A 24,314-nucleotide genomic window follows, 5' to 3' on the forward strand; every position below is an offset into this window, starting at 1 on the left:
ATTCGGAACTTCTCAAAAATTTAATGAATTATTTCTTGTCACACACCCAACGTACAGTATCCACCAAGTTTCGTCTGAATCCGTCCACAACTTTTTGATAAATCGTGTTATATATCATTTTTGGCCCAATCTCTCAATGGTGAAGAATCACCGAAAAAAAAATTTCAAGTTGGCGGATCCGGACTCGGATCTTCACCAAAATCTAATCAGTTCATCCTCGTCACACACGCAACATGTCCAACAAATTTCATCCGGATATATCCACAACTGTTTGAGATATACTGCACACAAACACACAGGCAGACAGAAAAAGAAACAAGACATACAGACAGGGGTGAAAACATAACCTCCCTTCCACCTTCGGTGTTGAAGCCAACAAGGATAAAGAGATCACAGGAGCTGTGGAATACAAGCCTATTCACAACTGATGTGAAATGGAAGGCAATGATTCACAAGATGGATCCAACGGAATAAATCATGATGTCCGTATGTTGACTTAAAATAAAAGCAGATGCAAAAGATGGCTGCAGTACCTTCCAAACTTTGACTTTCCAGAGTAGTACATGGAGGCTGTTTGACCCAAGCATGTCTCATGATCTCCTGGAAAACATACATAATAACTGACATGTGACATGTAAATGTGCACTCCACCAGGAAATAGCCCATTGCTGTAGATGAGGTGCCACAAGGTACAGTGAAATATACTTCATCAAGAAACCCAAATCGATGAAAACAGTTTGGACCTCTTACCTTCATGGTGAGTCTTCTTGCAGGATCGATGCAGATCATTCCCTTGAGAAGAGATTCACAGTCATCACTGCAGATGTTTGTGTTTTCTGGTACTTCCTGTGGAGGAAACAAATCCATTTCTTACAAAAATCTGAAACGGTCATCAAAATGTAATGCATTTCTCTTACATATAAAGTTGTACTTCGATCAGTCTGTCTGTCTGTGTTTCTGTCCATCAATAGAATTGGCCCGACTGGTAAAAACAACATCATGATGCATCCCATAGGATTCCTCAGAACAAATGGAAATGCAAGAAAACATTTTCAAACCAGCAGGGGAGCATGTTCAGAGTGGGGGAAAAAAACCACAATTCTCTCTACATAAATGTGTATTGTTTCGATCCACCCGGTAGTTATCAGTATCACAAATCATCCACTTATATCGACACGTACAGGGTGTTTCAAAAAGATTGATACAACTTTGATTTCTTCCCATTTCTCTGTTTTTTGAGCCATACCGTTTTCCATTTCAGGGTTTGGTGGAGTTATCATGGTATTTGTTCCCTGGGATTTCCAGCCCCGGAGCTCAACTTTGCCATTATCAGTGAAGTAGAAGACAAAAGTGGTGGCTCTGTGGCATGAGACGAAATCAAATGTAAACACCAAGCACTATCTGCTTCACACGCTCGATGTTGTCCGCCGTTCTGCTCGTTGAAGGTCTTCCAGACCGTGGATCGTCTTCAACCTCCCTCCATCCCTCTTTGAACTTCTTGTGCCATTCAAATGCACGTGTCCTTGGCATCGTTTCTTCCCCTTAGAGTTGCTGCAGCAATGCGAAGGATTCGGAATGTGTTTTGCCAAGCTTGGCAAGAAACTTCAGATTGGCTCTCTGCTCACGACTCATAACGCGACGACTCAGACGAGACAACGTGTGAAGCACGACCTGTAAAAACATTACACAATGAGCGCAGTCAACCATCACCAATCATATATATTGCTGGAATGTTGTGAAAGACTGTGACGCAACTCGTTCATTCAAGTGTGTAAGTGGAGCACATCGCAGGCTCAGTCCCGTTACTTTTTAGACGGACCTCGTACACCTTGGGACATCGCAGAAAGCGAAAACGGTGAGAGGATGAAAGGGGGACGAGGTTGATGATGGTCACATGAGGGCTGTATCTTGTCGACCTTCATCTTGGGGAGGGTGAGTCCAGTGGGAATTTAACAACATTAAAATAGACTCTGCTCTTCATGATCTTGGCTTCCTGTTTCCTTTGCTCATGGTGTGGTTAACACGAAACATCAAACTATTCTGGGGACATGGACTGTATTTATCAAACTGCAGAACATTTCCACCCTCTCCCAAAGCCTACCCGCCCCCACCGCCCACCGATTCCCATCCACAGTATCTATGATGGCACATAGGAATCCACCATTGTCAAATATGTCAAACTAGTCAATCAAATTGGTTATCAGAGTTTTTCATGCTGGTATGTTGTTTGAAAAAAAAACAATTCTGATTGGTTACAGTGAAAAAGAAAACTTCGAACACAACAATCAAGACAATAACAATGAAAGCTTTTACAAAGTAGTGAAACTATGAGTTCCATTTCTCACCTCTAAACCCTTCAACAGGTGCTTGAGTGTGATCCCAAGTGACCAGATGTCAGCATTTGGTCCTTCATACTCCTTAAATTCATAAACCTCAGGAGCCATGTATGCCAATGTCCCAGAGAATGCAGAGACCTTCTGCCCTGGAGTGAAGGTCGTTGCCAGGCCAAAATCTATCAGCTTCACCTCATGATGGCGACTGTAAAGTACATTTTCAGGCTGGAGAAAAACAAATTGAGAAGGTAAGGTGGACATCATGACATGGATTATACTTCGATGAGAATGGCACTTGGAGGAGTGCATACCTGTCAGACTGAACAGTTTACGTTTTGTATCGCACTGACAGGCTGGATCTGGATCCAGACCTTAATCAAAATCTAATCAACTTGTTCTTGGCACGAACCTGACTCATCCACCAATTTTATTCATGTCCCTTCCACAACTTTTGGAAATATCGTGATGCATTCCATTTTGGCCCGACCATTCGATGATGAAAAATCACTTGAGAAAATAAAAAAATCAAATCCAGATCTGAATCGTCACGAGAATCTCATGAATATTTCATGGTCACACACCCAAACTGTCTGTCAGCTTTCGTCGGAATCCATCCTTGAGTTTCACAGTCACAGACAGACGGGTGAGAAAATAACCTTCGTTGGAGGAGGAAATCGAGCCATGTGTCCATATAGTCGCGGCTAACGCTCACAGATTATCCAGGAAATAAATCTCATTCAAGTCTCTCTCCACAACCGATTGTTAAACAAAGTCTGACCAGCGATAGCCAAGGATTCTCCGAAGAGACCGATTCCTGAAGAAGTGAAGTCTTCATCTCAGGGGCATGGGCTTGGGTAAAAAACACATAAACCACCCAACACCTGTTGATGAGACCCCCACCAACAGTACTCCAAACACATGCACATAATCACCCATCAATGCTCAAGCGACCTCAAAGTCCTGCCAACATCCCCACACCCCTCTATCTCAATAACTTTCAGGCACCTGTCTTATCCAAATTTAAACTTCTCTCCTGTTTCTGCTTCTACGACCTTTCCAGGGAGACCAGTCCATGCATTCACTACTCTGAGTCGTAGACCCCTGTCTTACAGGACATCACGACGTCTTAACTCTCCTCTTCTTTACATTCAGGCTATAACTCCTGGTCCTATCACTGTCTACTCTGTTGAGTAATTCATCTGCACTTACTTCATCTCCACCTTTCATTATCCTAAACATCTCTATCATATCTCCTCGTAACCGCCTCCTTTCTCAGGTCGAAAGCCCTGTCTCCTTCAGCCGCTTCTCACCGCTGAGTCGAGCTTGGTCCGGAATAAATGTTGTTGTCCTGTGCTGAACCCTCTCTACACCGTCTACGTCCGTCCTGAATTTGATCAAAACTGCACACAATGTTCTCGATGTGGTGATCAAGTTTCAAAAATAAAATGGGGTTATAGGTTGTATTCGGAGGGGGATCATTGATAAATCACAAGAGGTGGCAACACCACTCCCCCTCATCCCACCCCCTCCCCTCCCCGAGTGTGTGTGTGGGGAAGGGTGGGGGTGGGATGAGGGGGTGTGGTGGGTCAAAGGTAAAGGAGCAAAAGAGGAAGGGGAGGAGTGGAATTAATGGGTGGGGCTTGTGTTGGTGGGGCTTGTGTGGATGGGGCTTGTGTGGAAGTGGTTTGTGTGGATGGGGCTTGTGTGGATGAGGCTTGTGTGGAAGTGGTTTGTGTGGATGGGGCTTGTGTGGATGAGGCTTGTGTGGAAGTGGTTCGTGTGGATGGGGCTTGTGTGGATGAGGCTTGTGTGGAAGTGGCCTGTGTGGATGGGACTTGTGTGGACGGGGCTTGTGTGGACGGGGCTTGTGTGGGTGTGGCTTGTGTGGATGGGGCTTGTGTGGGTGTGGTTTGTGTGGACGGGGCTTGTGTGGGTGTGGTTTGTGTGGAAGGGGCTTGTATGGATGGGGCTTGTGTGGATGGGGCTTGTGTGAGTGTAGCTTGTGTGGGTGTGGTTTGTGTGGGAGTGGTTTGTGTGGGTGTGGTTTGGGTGGGTGGGGTTTGTGTGGGTGGGGTTTGTGTAGGTGGAGTCAAAAGAGTGGTGGAGTCAATTAAAAAAAAATTATTTTCAATTTATTATGTTTGTCTTTTGTAATTCCTGTGAATAATATGAACCTAAAAGATCTTTCCCCTCTAAATCACATAATTTGTAAGTCCAAGGAACTGTACTGATTACATCAACAATTTTAAAAAGTTCATTTGTCCATCGCTTCGTGTTACCTTTTTCAAAATGAGATTTCCACCTGCATATTCTTACTATATCACCAGCTTTTAACTCAGACTATATGTCATTCATTTCTTTTTCATATTTTAATTTTGTAAATGTTTCTGATGGTTTCGTTTTTGGTAAGGGATGAATTGTATCGTTGTACTCATCCACAATGTCCTGAATTATAGATAACCATTGTTGAGAACCGAGTTGAGTGAACTTTTTCGATCGTCTCTCTCTTAAAGTGTGATTGAATAGCTCAATATCAACTGCTTTTCCTTCATTAAAGATACTGTGTCATGTTATGCTGTTATTTTAAGGAAAATTCAAAAACGTTTTGTTGTAGAACTCTGTGCCCTCATCAGTCTACAAGTTTTTTGGTTTTCTCTTTCTTTTATTGATTATCTGTTGGAAAGCTAACATTAGAGTATTACTTGTTTTATTTTTCAAAGGAACAACCCACGCATATCTACTCCTCAAATCAATAACGGTTAAAGCATACTTGTTCCCCTTATCAATATTGAGTTCAATTAAATCAGCGGATCAGATATAATCAACTTCCTTGGAATAAACCTTCCTTCAATGAAACTTTGTGATTATTGGTTTATGTAATTCATTTGCTAATTGCTCTTCAATCTTAATGACATCACAAGAGCCCATAAGTTTTTTGAATTTCCAAGCCCAAGTTTCAATTTAGCACTTATCATCTTATTCACGATGAACCTATCAACTTTTTCTCTCAAGGTTGGATTTTGTATAAAAGATAAAGAATTCAACATTTCTCGATCCGCTTCATGTTTTTCTTCCATTGTCGTGCTATTTCCATAATCAATATCGTGTCTCATGCACACTTCATCAACCATATTGATAGGTTTGCTCCACGGTTTAGGATTGTCATCCTCATCTAACCTTTTATTCAAGTTTGTTGGTGTCAAGTTCAAGTCACTTATTCAAGGTGAAGTGAGTGACATGGTAAGGTGACGTGAGCGACGTGGTAAGGTGAAGTGGGTGACAAGGAAATGTGAAGTCAGCGATGTCCAAAGATCCGATTGAAAGACGGCATGAGATGCAATTGAGTGACGTTGTGGAGTCTGATTGAGTGAGATCGGAAGGTCCGGGCGCGCGTCATCATAAGGTCCAGCTGTAGGAAGTCATAAGGTCCGGGTGCGCGACGTCGTGAGGTCTGGGTGCGCGACGTCGTGAGGTCTGGGTGAGCGTTGTCGTAAGGTCGAGGTGTAGGAAGTCATCAGGTCCGGTGTGTGACGTCATAAGTTCCAGGTGAGCGACGTCATGAGTTCCGGGTGCGACGTCGTGAGGTTTGGGTGAGCTTTGTCAGAAGGTCTAAGTGAGCGACAGTGGAAGGTCCGAGTGAATGACGTCCTATCGTCCGAGGGATCGACCTCTTCAGGTCGTAATGTCCGATTCAGCAACGTTATCAGGTCCGAGCGATCGACGTCCGAGTGAGCGATGTGGTAAGGTGAAGTAAATTACGAGGTATTACATGTGCAGTTCAGTCACCTGTTGGTGTGAATTCACCGAGAAAAAGAAAGTGTAAGATAACTTTATAAAAGGTGTCACCGTGTATGAAGTCATTGACTTTCATTGAATACCGATGTTCTGCTACTTTGAACCCCATTTCAGTTCCGTTACAGTTTATAACAGTGCCATGATTGCTCCGTGCGAGGTGTATCGCCGAATGTGTAAAATAAAAATAAAAACACGTGGTGTCAAGTCATTTTCCAAAATGCGTCGCTTTGTTCGACTTGGTTCACTTTAAGGGAATATCGTACTTCGATTCCATGACGTTGTGTGAAATAATTGTATTTGTGGAAGTCCGGAGGGAGGGGGGTGGGGGTGAAGGTGGGAGTCTGGAGGGAGAAGGTTTGGGTGGGAAGAGGGAGAGGCAGGAGTGGGAGGGGCAGGGGAAGGAGTGTGAGTGGGCAGGGGAAGGAGTGTGAGGAGGTTGGGGAAGGAGTGTGAGCAGGTAGGGGAAGGAGTGGGAGGGGCAGGGGAAGGAGTGTAAGTGGGCAGGGGAAGGAGTGTGAGCAGGTTGGGGAAGGAGTGGGAGGGGCAGGGGAAGGAGTGTGAGTGGGCAGGGGAAGGAGAGGGAGGGGCAGGGGAAGGAGTGTGAGTGGACAGGGGAAGGAGAGGGGCAGAGGAAGGAGTGGTAGGGGCAGGAGAAGGAGTGTGAGCGGGTAAGGGAAGGAGTGTGAGCAGGTTGGGGAAGGAGTGTGAGCAGGTTGGGGAAGGAGTGTGAGCGGGTTGGGAAAGGAGTGGGAGGGGCAGAGGAAGGAGTGGGAGGGGCAGGGGAAGGAGTGTGAGCGGCAGGGGAAGGAATGTGAGTGGACAGGGGAAGGAGTGTGAGGGGCAGGGGTAGGAGTGTGAGTGGACAGGGGAAGGAGTGGGAGGGGCAGGGGTAGGAGTGTGAGTGGACAGGGGAAGGGCTTGGGGTGGAATGAGGTTGAGGAAGGGTGAGAGGAGATCCCCGTGTTGCCAGGCAATGCTGAGTACCTTGGCTCATGCTGAATATCAAGCAAGGAAGCAGCATGTATCATTTTACAAGTCTTTGGTATGACTTAGTCACGGTTTAAACCACTGATCTATCAGACTTGGAGTGTACACTCCAACTGTGTCACCAGTGTACACTGTGTCACCAGCCTGAACTAATAAGCCTGTGGTGCAGTGAGTTACCTTGATGTCCAAGTGAATGATATTCTGGCCATGCATGTACTCGACAGCAGAAAACAACTAGAAGGAGATGAAAGGGGTTAAAACATGCATGGAGACGGATTTGTACTTTTTAATGTTGTTACTATTTACTTTTTATGCTCCAAGTTGTGCTTAAAAACATCACAAGTGATGCCAATAAAGTTCATTGAGCTCACCTGAACCATAACATGCCACGCTTGTATCTCTGAAAGTTTCTCATATTTCAAGAGAATGTCAAAGAGTGAACCTGCACACAATGATAGAGAAGCATTATTAGGACCTTTTAATCACATCAGCATTTTGTAAATCAGGCCAGTTTACACCTGTTCTATTGGCCAGTGAGACTGGCCAGGTTGGCCCATTAGCAGTATCAAATCTGATTTGATCGGTAATTATCAAGTGTTTGATTGGGTGGTGATACATTCTCATAAAGGCACGAGTAACCTGGCATTCCTTCTGTGACGCATGACACAGGTGTATCTCAATGATAAAACATTACAACAGTCTCACACACCGATCAGGAGAGAAATATGTTCTCGATAAACTGTCCTTTTCTACGATTTGGAAGCAGGGATGTTGCCAGGTTATTTGCTCGGGTATCTAAATAACGTTTCCTCACCTCAACCAGATTGTCAAAAGGCAGAACTCCGTTCTCAACAGAGAATGAGGCAGACACGTCATCACTTCAGATCATTATTCAATTTCATCCCCATCCCCACCACTGGTCCCACAGCTCAAGCTGGACTCTTGGTTCGAGGAAATAAAAATGTTTTGATTTGTTTTTATAAAACTTAACATCTTTTTATCAATCGGACTTGATGGTCATGGATGCAAGAATGGGGAATGGTCATTTTGTACCAGGTTCCTTCCAGTGAAACATACAACCACAGACCTGTCTACCCCCATTAAGTATATGCATTCCTTCAGTTGCTTAATTCAGCAAAAGATTCAATATGTTTGGATGACATTTGTTTCCCAAAAACAAGACGACAAAACATCTGAAAATGCGAAGCCCATCCACTTTGTATTCGGACTTCTTCTTCTTCCATCTGGTGAACGATACCTTTGACCTTTTGACCAAATTGTTCATTTGTCTTCTTCATATTCTCAGAATAAAGATTTCTTGAAAATATGTGACAAAAGCTCAAATGGTAAAACAGCTACAGCCTGGGCGCACGCACACAGACACGCACAGACACACTCGTGATTGCAAAACCCCCTCTCCCGTTTACAAGAATAAACAAGAAAGAGCAATCAGAGATTGCAGATCATCACCAGGACTTCTTTTGTGTGGTGCATTTTGAGTGGTGCAAGTAAATGGAAGGTTGAAGTAAATGAAAGGTCATTGATTCCAGATGAAAGGTCTAAATTGTCTTGGAAATGTGTAAATATCAAAGGTCAAAACAGTTGAAAAAGTAAAATGGTTGAAAGGTCAGTTGGTCAAAAGGTCAAACAAAAAAGGTCTAAATGCATAAAAGGGTCAAAATGGTATTAAGACTGAAGTGTCCAAAGGGTCGAAAAAGCTTGAGAGGGTCTAACACTCCAAAGGGTGCAATATATGGTCTAAAGGGTCAGAAATGCCTGAAGGGGTCTGAAGGGTCTTCGAGTTCTAAAGGCTCTGAAGGGTTTTTGGGGTCAAAGTGATTTTTGGGGTCTTGAGGGACTTCATGGTCTTGATGGGTCTCCAGATTGCAAAGGGTCTAATGCCATTAATACACACTCATGTTCTGTGCAGATAGACAGACAGACAAACAGACAAACAAACGGACCCAAATGCAATACCCTCTCCTTTGGCGAGGGAAATAATTTGGATTAGTTGTGGTATTCACACATGTTTAAAGAGAGAGAAATAAAAGAGCACAGAAAACTCGGTGAACACCGTCACACCTTGATAGCAACCTTCATCTCAGGGTAAAGGACTAATTCTTGCATTATTTTTCTTACATTGCCAACTCTTGTTGAAATAACCAGAGAGTGCAGACAAAGTGCTGAGACTTGAGGCCTTAATACCTGGAATCTGTGTCTATGTTGTTACAGAAATGGGGTTCACCACGAGGGGCACTTCTCGGACTCTTTCTGACCTCAGGCCCTGCACGCCGCCGCACAGCCAATAAGTCCACAGCCCGTCAGGTTGTCAAACAACTACGGATGCCGATTGACACCGCCAAACCTGGCAGGGTTCATGCTCTTTAACAAATGTGTTACCTGTAACTCGTGGTTTGGAAATGCCAAATGAGGTATGTTCCCTCGGTGCGCACTGGTCGATATATTTTTGTATGGCCGAGCGGAACCATGAGTATGCCCTGGCTTACTGTGGAGCCAATCATTGGAACAGAACTTCCTGCCAATCGAAAGGTTTATAAAGGGTCTTGAGGGTCTTTGGGGGTCAAAAGGGTCTTCAGGGTCTTTGTGGTCATCAAGGGTTTTAGGGTTCTCAGGGGTCTTAAACGGCCTTCGGGTTTCACTTCTCGTCTTTCACACGAAGTCAAAACAAAAGATGGGATGAGATGAAATGGGCAGGAGTGAAAACCATTTACCAAATAAAACGAGGCACGTATCTGCAAGGCACATTAACCAATCATGAAGTACAAATGTACAGACACATAAAACAATCAAGAAAGGCACACAAGAGCAGATTCTCACCCTGAGCACTTATTTCCCCTTCTCCTCTTACTTATGTAACTAAACACAAGACAACACACCAGACGAATCCTTCCGAGCAAACATAGATAGCAAGGGAAGAAGACAAAAAGGCAGAGCAAAACGTTTGATCAGCCTATTACTCACTCGGGCATACATCGTTGGATGTGTGCCAATCCCATTTTTGGAATAAAATGAGGAAGAAGGAGGGGTAAGTAAAACAGAAGGGTGTGAGTGAGACTGTGTGCTATATTAGCTTTTGAGGAAACATGTGAGGTGTGAATGTAAAACCTCACCCAGAAGGGTCAAGAGGAAAAACATTGACAGCACTTTGGAATCATGATGCTCTTTTTGAGAGGAGGGAGACATATTGAGGAATTATTTAAGGGAAAGCAAAAGACAGCAGTGCAGTTCAGTAGTGGAGCTACCTCCCCATGCCAGGGACATTGCTGCTCATTCATTCTCGCGCCTCTGTCTCGTACTGGACCCATCGCTGTGCCGTTCACCCAGCACTGTCTGGCACAGCTTGTCCTGGCTCCAGCACAAATGGAAATGGTGGTCACTCCTTCTCGGCACAAATCGGCAGGCAGGTTGTCTCCAGGTCCGCAGCGCATTGCAACAAACACGAATGGTCTGGTGTTCTGCCTTTTAAGCCGCTTGAGAGGGACGGAAACTTCAGGCAGCAAAGTTTGTAGGGGGTGGAGTTTCCAGAAGCGCAGGTCTTGGCGTGCCCTTTGACTTGGCACAGTGCAATTTAATTGCTGCACTCACCACCCAATGCCCCCTTTTCTGTCAATCATTTCAGAGTTGGCCATTTCCTCTTCGTTGTTGACTCTTCCTCTCACGGTTTTTCCTGCCCAGCACTTTTAAAAAGTGAGGTGGGGAGTCCTTTGTCTCGAATGTGGTTGTGTGCAATGATGTGTGAGAGTTAATGAAGAAAGAAAGGGAATTTGTAAAGAATAACAGGTTTGTACCCGATGCAGACTCAATTGCATGTTACATGGTAATTTGGGGGAACAGAAGAAACCAAATTGAACTGTGGTACGAGTGACATGGCAACCACCGAAAATGAGCCATGGCCATGAATAAGAGGAGGATAATTGAAGAGAAGGAAGAAGACCTCTCAAAAACCCCACACAATGCATCTGCCCCATTTCCCTTTAGACACCAGTTGGGGGTTTATCTGTGCACACATATTCACAGTACAACTGACGACAGGGACCTCGACGTGTCATGGATGAAGCTATTCAAATTGCTTCGGACTTCAACAGACTGCGCAAGCCTGAGGTTAAACAGCCATTCCCACAATGCTGCTGCAAAGAGAGACAACAAAAGGCTCCACATCCAGCCAAACCTCATTTATTTCTGTTGGCACCTCCTGTGATGAGGACATAATGAAACAGAAGCGAACCACAGGAATTGAGTTGGGTTCACATCATAACCGGAAGTGGACGTGAGAAAAAGGTGAAATCCACACAAAATCACATTTCTTCTAATTTACCTTTTCATTTTAACATTTTCATGGAAGATCTCCAGACATTAAGAACATTCATCATTAAAAACACCCAATCTCTGTTGAGGTATATACTGTATATGTGTGTGGCCACTTCTACATTTCCTTGTACTTCATGATTTTACTTTCATTTTGTACTTCCCAAAGTGCAAAAATGGAATTGCTCAACTTGTGATGTGTAAATCAAAGGTCATGATTGAATGCCATGTTTTCTGAAAGATGTGAACCTTTGACACAGAGAACAAAGTCTTTCAAACTTTATTTATAAAAAACTATCTTTTTGTCATTTTCAACAATGTTCCAGAATTTGGAGATATTGAATGTTTTAGCTGCTCAAGTGTGTCGAGACTCGATGGACACAAACATCAGCAGAGTTTTAAAAAACAAAGGAAGAAAACTTACACCCATCCACAAACTCCACACACAGGACAGCATTTCCTTTCATTTCGGCTGGATAAAGCATCTTCACTGTTGGGGAAACAAAGTGTAATTCCAGTTAAAATATATAATAAACTCATCCAAAGACAAGATAACTGGGAATAACAATCAGGGATCGACTGAGCAGTCAGGAATTCCTGCACCGACAGAGAGGCCTGTGCTCAAAGAAATAAAAAAAATGTTCACATTTTCAGAAATAGCAAAGGAAGGTGATTTTAGAATGTATATTTAAACATAGTATATTAAATGCAGAGGGTTGAAAGTCGATTTTAATCAATTCCCCAAAAAATATGCAGCAAAGTCACAGGGCTGTAAAACATTTTACCTGTTCAAAAACAACATTCACCACTGTTAAATCTACAGTTTCAAACTTTCCAGAAAATGGTTAACTGCATGAACAAATGTTCGTGTGTGTTCGTCAGTCATCTGTCCGTCCGTCCGTCCGTCTCCTCCATAACTCCAAAACCATGAAACCTCGTGGCCCAAACTTTGCCTGCATTCAAAAGGAACTCCAAGATGGTGCATGAGTGAAAATTGGGTGTTTGTGTTAATTTAAACACCCCTTGAGAAGATAATTAACATCCTTATTTAATGAACCTTTGTCAAGGTTGATCCTTGTCACCTCCCTGTCTCTTGCTGGGGACTTAATTCACCATTTTTTTGGCCTGCGCAACAATGCGATGACTTGGAAGAGGGCGCAATGGTTTCTCAATTACAAGTTTTGTTTATCACTTTCCTCATTCATATCATCGAATGTCTGATCATCATACTTATGAATTGCTGGGTACATTACAATGTTTTTAACGCCCGAAGACACCAGTGCCTCAGGTGGTGACTGTCCTGGTGAAAATGGACAATATTATTTTACACGATTTTTCCATTTTTTCAACGATTCTCTTTCATTTTATTACCTTCACTTCAACATGGATAGATACATATAAAACTACAAGGGCACCCAGTGGAGCGCATACCACCGCCACGTAATGCCTGATCTCCGAGAACATATCAGGCCCAATACAATTTTTGAAATATGCCAAACAGTACCACATCGTTTTACGCACTTTCTCTAAAATGGTGAAGAAACACTTTGATAATTAAATAATTCTCGCATCCAGATCCGCATTCGGATCTTCACCAAATCAAGTTAATTCGTCCTCGTCACACACCCAACCTGTCAACCAAGTTTCATCGGATCCGTCCACAACATTTTGAGATCCTGAACACAAACAAACAAACAAACAAACAAACAGACCTGAGACAGAATGGGGTGAAAATATAATCTCATTCACACATATATTATCGGTGGTGGAGGTAAAAATTAAATGTTTCGTTTTTAAAGGTTTCTTCAAACATTTTGTTGCTTCAGCACCTTGGCAAGCGCTCTTCAAGCTTTGAGCTTTACAAGTTATGATGGTGACTCTGCGGTGCGGTTCTCCATCAGGACATCTCCAGAGTTAGGAAGGCAAAATAAATGAGATGATCACAATGAGTAAAAAAAAAAATTTCACCTGCCCCTCACCTTCTCCCCAAGCCCAACAAGCAAATGCAAGTCGAGAACCCCTCTCCCTCTTTCCCCTCAAGTAACCCTGCAAATGCAAGTCCAGAACGCCCTGCTCCCCTCATACTTACCTCCTCCCAAACCCCCTCCCCACTTCCACTCCCCCCTCCTCTCTCCTCCATCCCCTCACTCCCACCCTCCTCCCAGAGTGCATAGTGACATTGGTGGGGCATCGCTCTCCCCCCCACCCCTCATCGCGGAACAAACGGCCGAAACTCAAAACTGTAACACCATCTCCACTCAACAACCAGTACATGAACACGGACGATTTCAGCGAACAATCAAACACCTGTTACCATTGCCCAGCAGTTACCACAAGATCACCTGAAAATATTTATAAATTAATAATTATCTCTCATCTGGAATTATCTGTTCATAAATAAAAAATATCTTTCAACACAAACTTATGCAAATCAAATAAACCAGCGTCTACTGTATTTATAGTGGAGAGAAAGTATGTATGTGTGTGTCATCTCCTCCTCAGAGAGGATTTGACCAAGGACACAATAACTTTCAGGGTCTCCCCACCCCTCCACCCCCACTACCCCCCCCACCATAATCCCACATCAACCATCACACCAACAATACCCACCACCCATACCCCCTCTCCACCATAGCACCACTCCCCCTCGACTGGGGATGGACATCGACATCTCATGGACATGACGGTGGGACACGATACAGACACAAACGGCATCCAGGGATAGTATGCAACAGGACGATCCTGCAACATACAAGACACCTGGTCAGCTTGCGATGATGGAACAAAGCATTCGTTGCCATTTTGTACACTGTGTCTGAGTGTGGCTATTTTGTCCATCCTGTCAAGCCAGAATGGGTATTGCTGCTGGAGTAATATAGAAGCCGGTTTATCAATTAATACAAAATCCCTCCATTATAAAGTGCCAATTGAGTGAAAAGCTAAATCTACCGAGCTGTAGTTAACATGCAACCGGTGTTTACATATTTTTAACACCTCCATCTTCACTTCCACCTTCTTCCTCAGAATCACTCTCATAAGGCTCAAAACGATTCTGCTCCACCATCCCCACAAATACGTTTCCAAATGAAAATCCCGCTGCCAAATGCAAGACCAGAAACTCCCTCCCTTCATACTTACCTCCTCCCAAACCCCCTCCCACTTCCCCTTTTTCTTCCTTCCTCTCTCCTCCATCCTCCTTGCTCTCACCCCCTTCCCAGAGTACATAGTGACATTGGTGAGGTGTCTCTCCCCCCCACACCTCCTCAGTTCCCTACCGCTCTCCGCTCCCTCCTCCTCACACCTCACCCCTCCTCACACCTCACCCCTCCTCACTCCCACCGCCCTTACACCCCAAATGAACACTTACAAATGTTTGGATGATGTAGTCTTTCCATGATGCGTGCTTCTTTCTGCAACTGCAAAAGAAAAAGAAACAAATGCATCCAAGATTTGGGGATCATGTAAATACATTAAACGGTATTTTTTGTTAACACGTCCTATCATGGGCATCAATGGCTATTTAAAAGGTGTGGTGGGGGGAGGGGGGCATTGTAGAAGTTATATTTGATGGAGAAGCAGGGTTGTGGGGGGGGGTGGAATTTAGTTCATGGTTTGTCTGATGATGCCTGCAGTCGGATGTGGACCGTGTTCTGCCTTTTGAGGACGCTTCACAGTCTCATTACACATTCATCTCCAATGCAACGATGGCAGAATAACTTTTCTCTCCTGAAAATTCTACTCTGGGTGAACAAAGGCTCTTTCAGAAGAAAACTTGAAGTAACACAGCACTCCAGTGAAAATTTCTATCCATATGAATACTCATTGACAAGTGATACATTTTCTGTGCATGCACACCGTGCAGTACGTGGTACTCCAACTCATGAAATCCAGCATGTGCACAAGCCAATCGCGGAATCTTTTATTAAATACTGCCTTCCAGCACAGTATTGATTTTAGAGGTAACCTCGCAGGGGTCTGAAGCCGCCATGTTTTATGGCCTGCTCAACCATGCCTTGATTTGGAACAGGCTGCAACGATTTCGTAACGATAAAGATATTTTTTCCACTTTCCACACTCATGTTATCAAATGGCTGTTTATCAAAACTATGAATCGCTGGGTACATTGCCATGCTTATAAACGCCCGGAGATATCAATGTTTGTTGCTTTATTTCATTTACACACATGTGATAACCACGAGAATCTCTTGAGCGAAGCAGATACAAAATTTAAGCTCCAGAGTCAAACTTAAAAGAGTTCCAACTCCGAGAAAAGTGTTCATTTCTCCAATTTGGACATATTTGACATTTCTTGCGTCAACGGGAGGTGTATGTTTAATATGACGGTTCGGTGATTGAAAATCACGTGCCAAGTGAGCAGTTTCTTATCAACCATGTCATTGGAATTGCTAAATCACTTGGCAATCACACTACAATATTCACACTGTCCCTGAATACTGTACATCAATGACTTGAACAAAGTTCAGGGGTCACTCGCCTGCATTGGCCACGTGTTGTTCTGGAGTGCAACAGGCAGTGGCTGGCTCACTGAAAATGCGAAAATATATTTTCCACAACGTTTCCCCTTTTTGTACGATCTTCCTTTATTATGAGCTGTCACTTTGGCAAAGACAAATACTGGTAAAATTAAACATTTCACTTTTAAAAGTTTCTTCAACCATTTCCTGGAATGCTTGGTAAAGCCACTTGGCGTGAGTTCTTCAAGTTTCAATGGCGATTCCGCGGTTTTATTCCGGAGATAGGAAGGCAAAATACATCACATGATGACAATGAGAAAAAATAATTTTAAGTTATGAAATCATGAATCGACACACCACGGCAGGAAAGCCAAGAGGTACACATGCTCGCTCTGTGTCGCCTGGATTTGAATCCCAACCCAGTTATAAACTGTCATCCCAGTGTTTCACAGGCAGGGTGATTCATCAATGTGTGTGTCATCTCTCTGATGTGTGACGTCACCAAACAGACACGAAACAATGTGATTGCAAGGCTCAAGTCCATTTATTCCGCAGCATGGAAAGTTCACATATCTCCGACTCTATTAAGATGGCGTCTTGTTCACGTTCCACATGCCCCTCCCCCTTGCCTCATCATCTTCCTCACAACCTCTGAACATCCGGCAATACAACAACAACAACAACAACAACAACAACAACAACAACAACATATTTGGAAGGAATACACAACTGGTCAAAAGTTTTAGAACACCCCCATTTTTCCAGTTTTTACTGAAATTTAAGCAGTTCAAGTCCAGTGAATGACCTGAAATGGTACAAAGCAAAGCGGTAAACTGCCAGAGGTTAAAAAAAAGTTTAGGTTACCAAAAACTGAAAAATAATGCAAATTTCAGAGTTGTTAAAAAGGCCCTTTTCAGGGAAAAAGTAATGGGTTTGTAACTGCAGCTGTTCTGCAGCAATGGAAGTAAATTAAGCCTTGAAAGTTGATGTAAACAATGCCTACAGGTGTCCCAACTTTTGTTAATTCGTTACAAACCCTTTGTCTGTATAAAAGCAGTGTTGGAACAGAATGTGTTGCTCCACCCTCTGAAGCATTATTTGGACAATATTACACTGCAGGAAGTAGTATATTGCTCTCATCATGGTGAGAAAAAGACAATTAACAAAGGAAAACAGACAGACCATTAAAACACTTAGGAGTGTTGGTCTTTCGTTTGGAGAAATTGCAAAGGAAGTCGAGGTGTCAGTGAGTGCAGTTACCGGCACCATCAAAAGGCACTTGGAAACTGGAGGAAACTCTGACAGGAAGAGGTCTGGCAGACCCAAAGTCAAAACACAATCAGAAGACAATTTCTGAGAGTCAACAGCTTGTGTGATAGGCAGCTCACAGGACAGCAGCTTCAAGCACAGCTCAACACTGGTCAAAGTTCGGAAGTCTCAGTTTCAACTATGAAGAGAAGACTTTGAGCTGCAGGTTTGACAAGTCGAGTGGCAGTAAGAAAGCCATTGTGAAGATGGCAAAATAAGAAAAAGAGGCTTTCCTGGGCCATGAAGCACCGCCAGTGGACTACTGAAAACTGAAAGAAGGTCTTATGGACCGATGAATCAAAATTTGAAATCTTCGATTCATCACGCAGGGTTTTTTACGCCATTGAGTCGGCGAAAGGATGGTTCCTCAGTGTGTGACACCAACTGTCAGACATGGAGGAGGAAGCGTGATGATGTGGGGCTCTTTTGCTGGATCCAGAGTCCAGAGTCCAGAGTCGACTTGCACAGAGCGATTGGCACCCTGAACCAAAAGGGCTACCACAGCATTTTGCAGTGCCATGCAATAGCCTCTGGTCTATGCCAAGTTGGTCAGGGGTTCATCCTACAGCAAGATAACAACCCAAAACATATCTCCAGGCTATGTCACAACGACCTCATAAGAAAAGAACTCGAGAGGAAGCACTCGGTAGAGTGCAAAACCTCCACCGCCAATACTGCTCGTTCACTCAAGTGAACCTGATATCCTATTCATTCAATTTGATGTCAACAGTGCTCACAGAGTTATAGTTTGCAACTTTCCCTTTTGCTTTTAACTTTTACATACTCAATTCATTCGTCACAACAAGATTCCTTGAGACAGAAATTGATGTTGCGTGGGTATATCCACCTGAAGTTCCAAAATCAGCCGCAATTATAATTTTGGCATGTTTATTTGTTGGAAATCACTAAAAACATGGAGAAATGCAAAATCGAAATTTTGTTGAAAAAAAATTGGCAAATTTTTTTTCTCAATTTTTTTTTTGGGGGGGGGGGGAGGGTTGGAAATCACTTAAATCATGGAGAAATGCAAAAAAGAAATCGAAAATTTGTTGAAAAAAAAGTTGCAAAATTTTTTTTCTCCAACTATTTTTTTTTGGGGGGGGGGGTGGAAATCAGTGAAAACATGTAGAAATGCAAAAAAAAAATTCAAATATTTTTTCAAATTGGCCACCAAATTGACCAAGTCCAAAATCTAATGGCATGATCCTTGGACAAGACCTAACCCCCCCTCCCCACCAAGTTTCGTCGAAATCCGTCAAGGAGTTATTCCGTAATACTGTTCACAAACAAACAAACAAACAAACAGAAAGGGGTGAAAACAGGAACCTCCATCCATCTTCGATGGTGGAGGTTAACAAGACGGTCGGCTTAAAATCATGGAATGGCCAGCACAATCTCGAGACTTAAACCCCATCGAGCTGGTTTGGGACGAACTGGACAGAAGGGTGAAAAGCAAAGCAACCTACAAGTGCAACACATTTGTGGGAACTTCAACCACAGTGTTGGGAAGAACTTTCCGAACAATATTTGATTTCCATTGTTGAAAGAATGCCACGAGTATTGAGTATTGTTCAAATGTAAATCTGGCTTCTTTGTGGGGTGCCATATCGTACATATTCGTACGAGTGTGCACACTAATCGGAAATAACAAGGCTGTTATATCTGCAAAATGTGGCTATTTTGATGTGAAAAATTTGGATTAAATTTTGTTCAACAAAACGATTGCATGATTTCTTTTTTATCTGCAACTGTTTAGTTGTTCTATGATTTCATTTCAGAGTACATTGAAACATTAAATTGCTTACATTTCAGTAAAAACTGGAAAAATGGGGGTGTTCTAAAACTTTCAACTTGTAGTGTATAACACCTACGAAAGAACACAACAGGACAGACGATAAACTGGGCATCACGTACATGTGCAGGTGAGGTGTGCTTACACATTGTAAGCAATATATTTACATCTGTATTTCAATTGTTATGCCATTATTACTGGCTGTCGTTGATCTTCCTCGCGAGTCCAGGAATCAAAGTCTAGGAACCGAAACCCCCTCTTCCCGTTGGCCCTTGGTTTCTGCAATTGCGGTTTGAACTATCACAGCATTTTCCAGGAACCTAACCCCCGCGATATTGTCGGGTTTACTGTATTTCTTTATCGATTCCTTGTTCCCCCTTTCTTCCCCACCTCAACCCGTCATCGTATACCTCAGTTGGTTCAATCATCTCCTGTTTATTTATTCAGTCGGGATTTGGGAAATAAACCTGTAGGTTTTAATAGAGTGAAGAGCCTCGTGTGCTTCTTGTAATTCCCTTGTGCACAAAGCCATCATTGTGCGAATGCAGTCCAAGGGAATAAAAAGCCAATTCGGTCGGTCCATCCATCCAACATCAGTCTAAATTGGCACGGAAGCGACAGTATTTTATGTACTCAACAAAAAAAATTGATGGTGGGGGGGGGGGGGTGGGCATCGATATATGATCACCACTCATCAAAAAGTGGGGCGGGGAAATGTCCCGCGATTCCCCACCCATCATCGCCCCTTTGGCCTGAAACTGCACCCACAGTAGAGGAATTCACACAGGTTAAGTAAGACAGAGCAGTCTAACGGACACATTCTCCATGATCGGCGTCGATATAAACTGAATCAGTTCTGAGATTTTATGCACTGTTACCTCCCCATCCACACAAACTCACCTCTCGTTGATACTCTTTTTTGATCACAAACTTCAATGCAGCCTGGAAGAGGAAGACAAGAAATTACGTCACATGACAACACCTTGGGTCTGAAGTGCATAAAGGCATAAAATAAGTAAAAGTACAATTTTTATAAAAAGTGATGAATACAATGGTCTTTGTGGATCAGGGTGAGTTGGCTCATGCTGTGTTGGTTCAGTCTTTTCAAGAATCTTGAACAATCAGGCAAAACAACTTTTCCTTTTAATAAGTTGCACATTTGATGTATTTTCATGTTGGTCAAAAATGAACTTATTGTAAATAATGATATATTTACATCTCACAGAGCTTTGCTCTGTCACAATGATGAAAATATTACATCTACCACTAACTTTCAAGGCCCACATTAGTTTTTACTCTCCACACCCTTTTATCCTGAGTATCCTCTTCACCACCTCCTTCGATCATGAGCCACGATTGTGTCTCCCATCTTTTTGAAAATATGAAGTAAAAGCAATGCTCATCACAAGACTGTTAAATTTTTGATCTCTCTATTCATTTAATCTCCCTTACCTCTCCCCATTTCCTCTTCTCTGTCTCTCTTCCTCCCTTTTTTTCTCCTATCCTCAAATTTTGACCCCATGCATGTGGAGGAAAAAGCGGGGTTAAGCTATTGATCCATATCCATCCATCAGGCTGTCTGTCTTCCAACAGTTTATGATCGATGAACAACTTATTTAAATTGAATGTTATTTTTTGAACACTAATCGGAACACAAACGTCCCCTTCAGCAGTACTTTGTCTCTAATTTTGTCTATATCGAAGGACACAAACAACAGGATCGAAAAACTAATGCAACATGTTTGATGAGGTGGTGTAATAGTGACTGTAAAATGGCAGTAAATTCTGGAATTCTTTATTTTATGAAAAAATTTAATTTTATACTTGAACCCAGTGAACACAAATCGCATTCTTTGTACTTTCAAAACCCTTCTATTTGCAGTATTTGGAAATGTTGTATTGGGTGGTCCAGCACCATATATAAAGAGAGTCGCATTTATTTTGTTCTCTCCATGGTGTGCTGTGATTCGCAATTGCAGTCACGTGGTTTCAAGGTGTCATGTTGCCCCACCTCTCCCCACCTCCAATTTGAACAGTTCAGTTGACATCAAGTCTCCAATGACATAAATTTTGATATTTTGAAGAACAATTTCAAGGAAGATGGTTTGTTGTGTGGCCGAAGGCCGTCACACTCACGATGGGCAATGTACAATGACACATCACTTCCTGAGGGATTCTGAGAAATGAAAACACAATGGGTCACCAGAGAGAAGAGAGATCCCCGAAAGGATGGATGGAATGAACCTCATGACAAATCGTACTTGTGTGCTGTAAGATTGTCATTGATATTTTTGGGAAATGGATATTCATCGTATGCCTGGTGTTGACTTACTGGTGAGGGTGGTGGATTTGGGAGCCAAGGTTCCTGAGTTCAAATCCCACTCTGCTGTTCAATTAATACCAGGTGGGGCTGACACTGCCTGTCATCTTTCCAAGGCTGGCAAAATGAGTGCCAGCATTCTGGTACAATGTGTCGGAGTGTTGACCTGTCTGGGATTGTGTCCAGTAGCCAAGGAGACTGCTGAGGCAGCACCAACGCAATGCACAGAGTATGGTCCCAATAGATGGATGGATATTCATCGTGCAAACAGGTTTTCTGTCAGGTAGCCACGTGTGCATCATTTCAGTTGTGATTCCCGAGGGATATTGGGCCAGGCCTGCTCTCCTCACAGCTGAACAATGCTGAGCTGATTCGAGTTTTCTTCCAAAAAACATCATCATGGCCGATTTCATGCTTCTCCATCATCCGTCCACAATCCTTCATTATATGTGGTTTCATGCCTGTTTTCAACTCTTTCAAAACACTTTGATTAGAGTAAGGCTGAGCAACATTTCACTGATGGCAGGAAGCTTTTGAGATCAGATACAGAACCCACAATATTGATTCATGCACCTGCCCATCTGAAGCCGAAGCGCCACAATCCCCATGTGAAAAGAGGAGAAGATGGACCGAAACGTGTTCGCCACAGGGAACATTCCTATTTCCTGTCAGGAGATGAGCCCAATAACATGGTGGAGACAGAAGGTAGTTTGAGTCTCTCTTCAAATCGTAAGAGGTGGAAGATCCAACAAAACTTTTGTGTTTTCTTTTCTCAGTTAAAAATTCATAACAGGACAGATCTCACATTTATTTGGAGAAAATGTGAATGTTTTCTATTTTAAAGCGTTCAACGATTCGACTGGAACTGAGAGGTTTGGTTATGAGACATGCGTTGGTCCCCATGGGTCTGGAACTGAGAACCAGAATAGCATTAGGTTCCTTGACTTTGCAAGAAGTCATGGACTGAGGGTGGCTTGTTCATAGTTTCAGTGCCCACAAGCTCATCGCTGCACTTGGTATTCCAACTCTGGTGGTGTGGAAAAGGAGATTGACCATGTGCTCGTTGATGGTCGCTGGAGGATAATCCAGAACTGCAGGGTCCACCGGAGTGCTCAGTTCCTCAATACTGACCACAGGCTTGTTGGAGCAACTCTGAAGTTGCAGCGAAAATACAGGAGAATGGTACCATCCCAGCCGATGCTCAATGTTGGCAAGTTCAAGGTTGAGAGGGGAGCTGAGGAGTTTGTGAACATTCTGAGTGGAGATTTGGGGGGGCTGAGTGCTTTGGGGATCCTGAAGAGTTGTGGAGTGCCTTCAAAACCACCATCATTGATGTTGCCGTTGAATGTCTTGGAACTCACCAAAGGGTGAAGATGAATTTTGTCTCTCAAGGGACACTGGATAACATTGAACAGAGTTGCAGGGCCAGACTGAATGGCAGAGCTGAGCTGTTCAGGGAGCTGAAGTGCAAAACTGAACGTGCACTTAGGGTGGACAAGTAGGCCGATGTGCGATGAATCTGTGAGGGGGTAGAGCATCACCTGTGGTCAAGTGATTCTCATCCTACTTCCAGGGGAATTTGAGCATTGCTTTCCTCCAAGCCCGTACCTCGGTGTACTCCAGTTAGAGCAGAGGGTGGTGGGCTCTTGATAGAGGAGTCCCAGCTTGCTATTCCAATGCTGACCCTCCAATAAACTGCAGTCCACATTCGTTTGTGGAACAGAGGCTGCGGTGAAATGGGGTAAAACTCCTGGGATCTGTGGTATCAATGCTGAACTTCTCAAGGCTTGTGGTAATGCTGCACTCGTGTGGTTGCATGCAGTTCTGTGCTCTGCCTGGAACACAGGCATCATCCCAACTGACTGAAAGAGGGGCCTTGTTGTCCATCGCTGGAAAGGGAAGTAAGATCGCCAAGACTCCAACAACTGCCAATGGGTGATGCTGCTCTCAGTGCCAGGCAAGGTCTTTGCTCGGATCATTTTTGATAGGCTTCACCACAATCTGTTTGAACACCAGTGCCCAGAGTGGTCAAGATTTACAACAAAGAGGACAACGATTGACTCTTTGCTTGCTCTTTGGGTCCTCACAGAACGCAGACGACAGTTTCGGCAGAGGCTGCTTGCAGCTCATGTTGATCTCTTTAAAGCATTTGATGCAGTGAATCGGGACGCCCTCTGGAGGCTTCTTGGTCTTCGTGGGGTGCCACCAAAACTGATCAATCTGATGTCTGAACTATACTCTGGTACTGAGAGTGCTGTGAGATGTGGTAATACCATCTCTAACTTATTTCCCGTTGTTACTGGAGTTCCTCAGGGATGTGTGCTGGCCCCCACACTTTTCAGCACTTGTATGGACTGGATTCTGGAGAGGATGACGGAGAGATCAAGTTCTGGTGCATCGTTTGGGAATGTCAAAATCTCTGACCTTGGTTTTGCAGATGATGAAGTCATCTTTGTGGAGACTCAAGATATCCTTTTGGGGGCCCTCGAGATGCTGAAGGAGGAGTCGGAGCCGCTGGCATTATAGGTTTCCTGGGTCAAAACTAAGTTCCCGGCTTTCAATGTCATCCTGGAGGCTGCTATCCTGTCTGCACCTGTTGGTGGTGAGGATGTTGAGGTCACGGAGAGATTCACTAACCTTGGCAGTGATATTCATGTCACTTCTGGCTGTGAGCCAGAGGTCAACAGATGTCTGGGTCGGGCCTGGGGAGTCATGGATTCACTGGATCATGGGGTGTGTCACTGCTGAAACCGATGCAGGAGGACGAAAGCCCGAGTCTTCAGGTCCTTGGTGCTTCCAGTCTTGCTCTACGGATGTAAGACTTGGACTCTGACCAGGATCTGAGACGGTGACTTCATTCTTTTGGTAAAAGGTCGATTCAGATTATCCTTGGCTATCACTGGTCAGACTTTGTGTCCAACGAGCGGTTGCTGAGAGAGATTCAAATTACATTTGTTTCCTGCATAGTTCATGAGCGT

At 43.7% G+C, this 24,314-nt stretch overlaps 1 protein-coding gene across 1 annotated transcript in view; it reads right to left on the reverse strand.

Annotated features, from left to right (window-relative positions):
* Positions 1-94: 94 nt before the first annotated feature.
* Positions 95-24,314, reverse strand: part of LOC147006452 (putative serine/threonine-protein kinase SIK1B) — a 49,496-nt gene continuing 25,276 nt past the window's right edge. The window contains exons 7-14 of the mRNA XM_085868763.1: positions 19,917-19,958; positions 14,809-14,857; positions 11,866-11,931; positions 7,487-7,557; positions 7,293-7,349; positions 2,346-2,558; positions 751-846; positions 95-600 (exon numbers count right to left, since the gene is read on the reverse strand). Coding sequence (XP_085724889.1) covers positions 415-600; positions 751-846; positions 2,346-2,558; positions 7,293-7,349; positions 7,487-7,557; positions 11,866-11,931; positions 14,809-14,836 — 717 coding nt within the window. The 5' untranslated portion in view covers positions 14,837-14,857; positions 19,917-19,958 and the 3' untranslated portion in view covers positions 95-414. The remainder of the gene's footprint in view (positions 601-750; positions 847-2,345; positions 2,559-7,292; positions 7,350-7,486; positions 7,558-11,865; positions 11,932-14,808; positions 14,858-19,916; positions 19,959-24,314) is intronic.

Source organism: Eptatretus burgeri, unplaced genomic scaffold (assembly GCF_056783735.1).
Source record: "Eptatretus burgeri isolate ZD-2024b unplaced genomic scaffold, Ebu_testis_v1 Ebu_testis_scaffold_3173, whole genome shotgun sequence".
Taxonomy (NCBI): domain Eukaryota; kingdom Metazoa; phylum Chordata; class Myxini; order Myxiniformes; family Myxinidae; genus Eptatretus; species Eptatretus burgeri.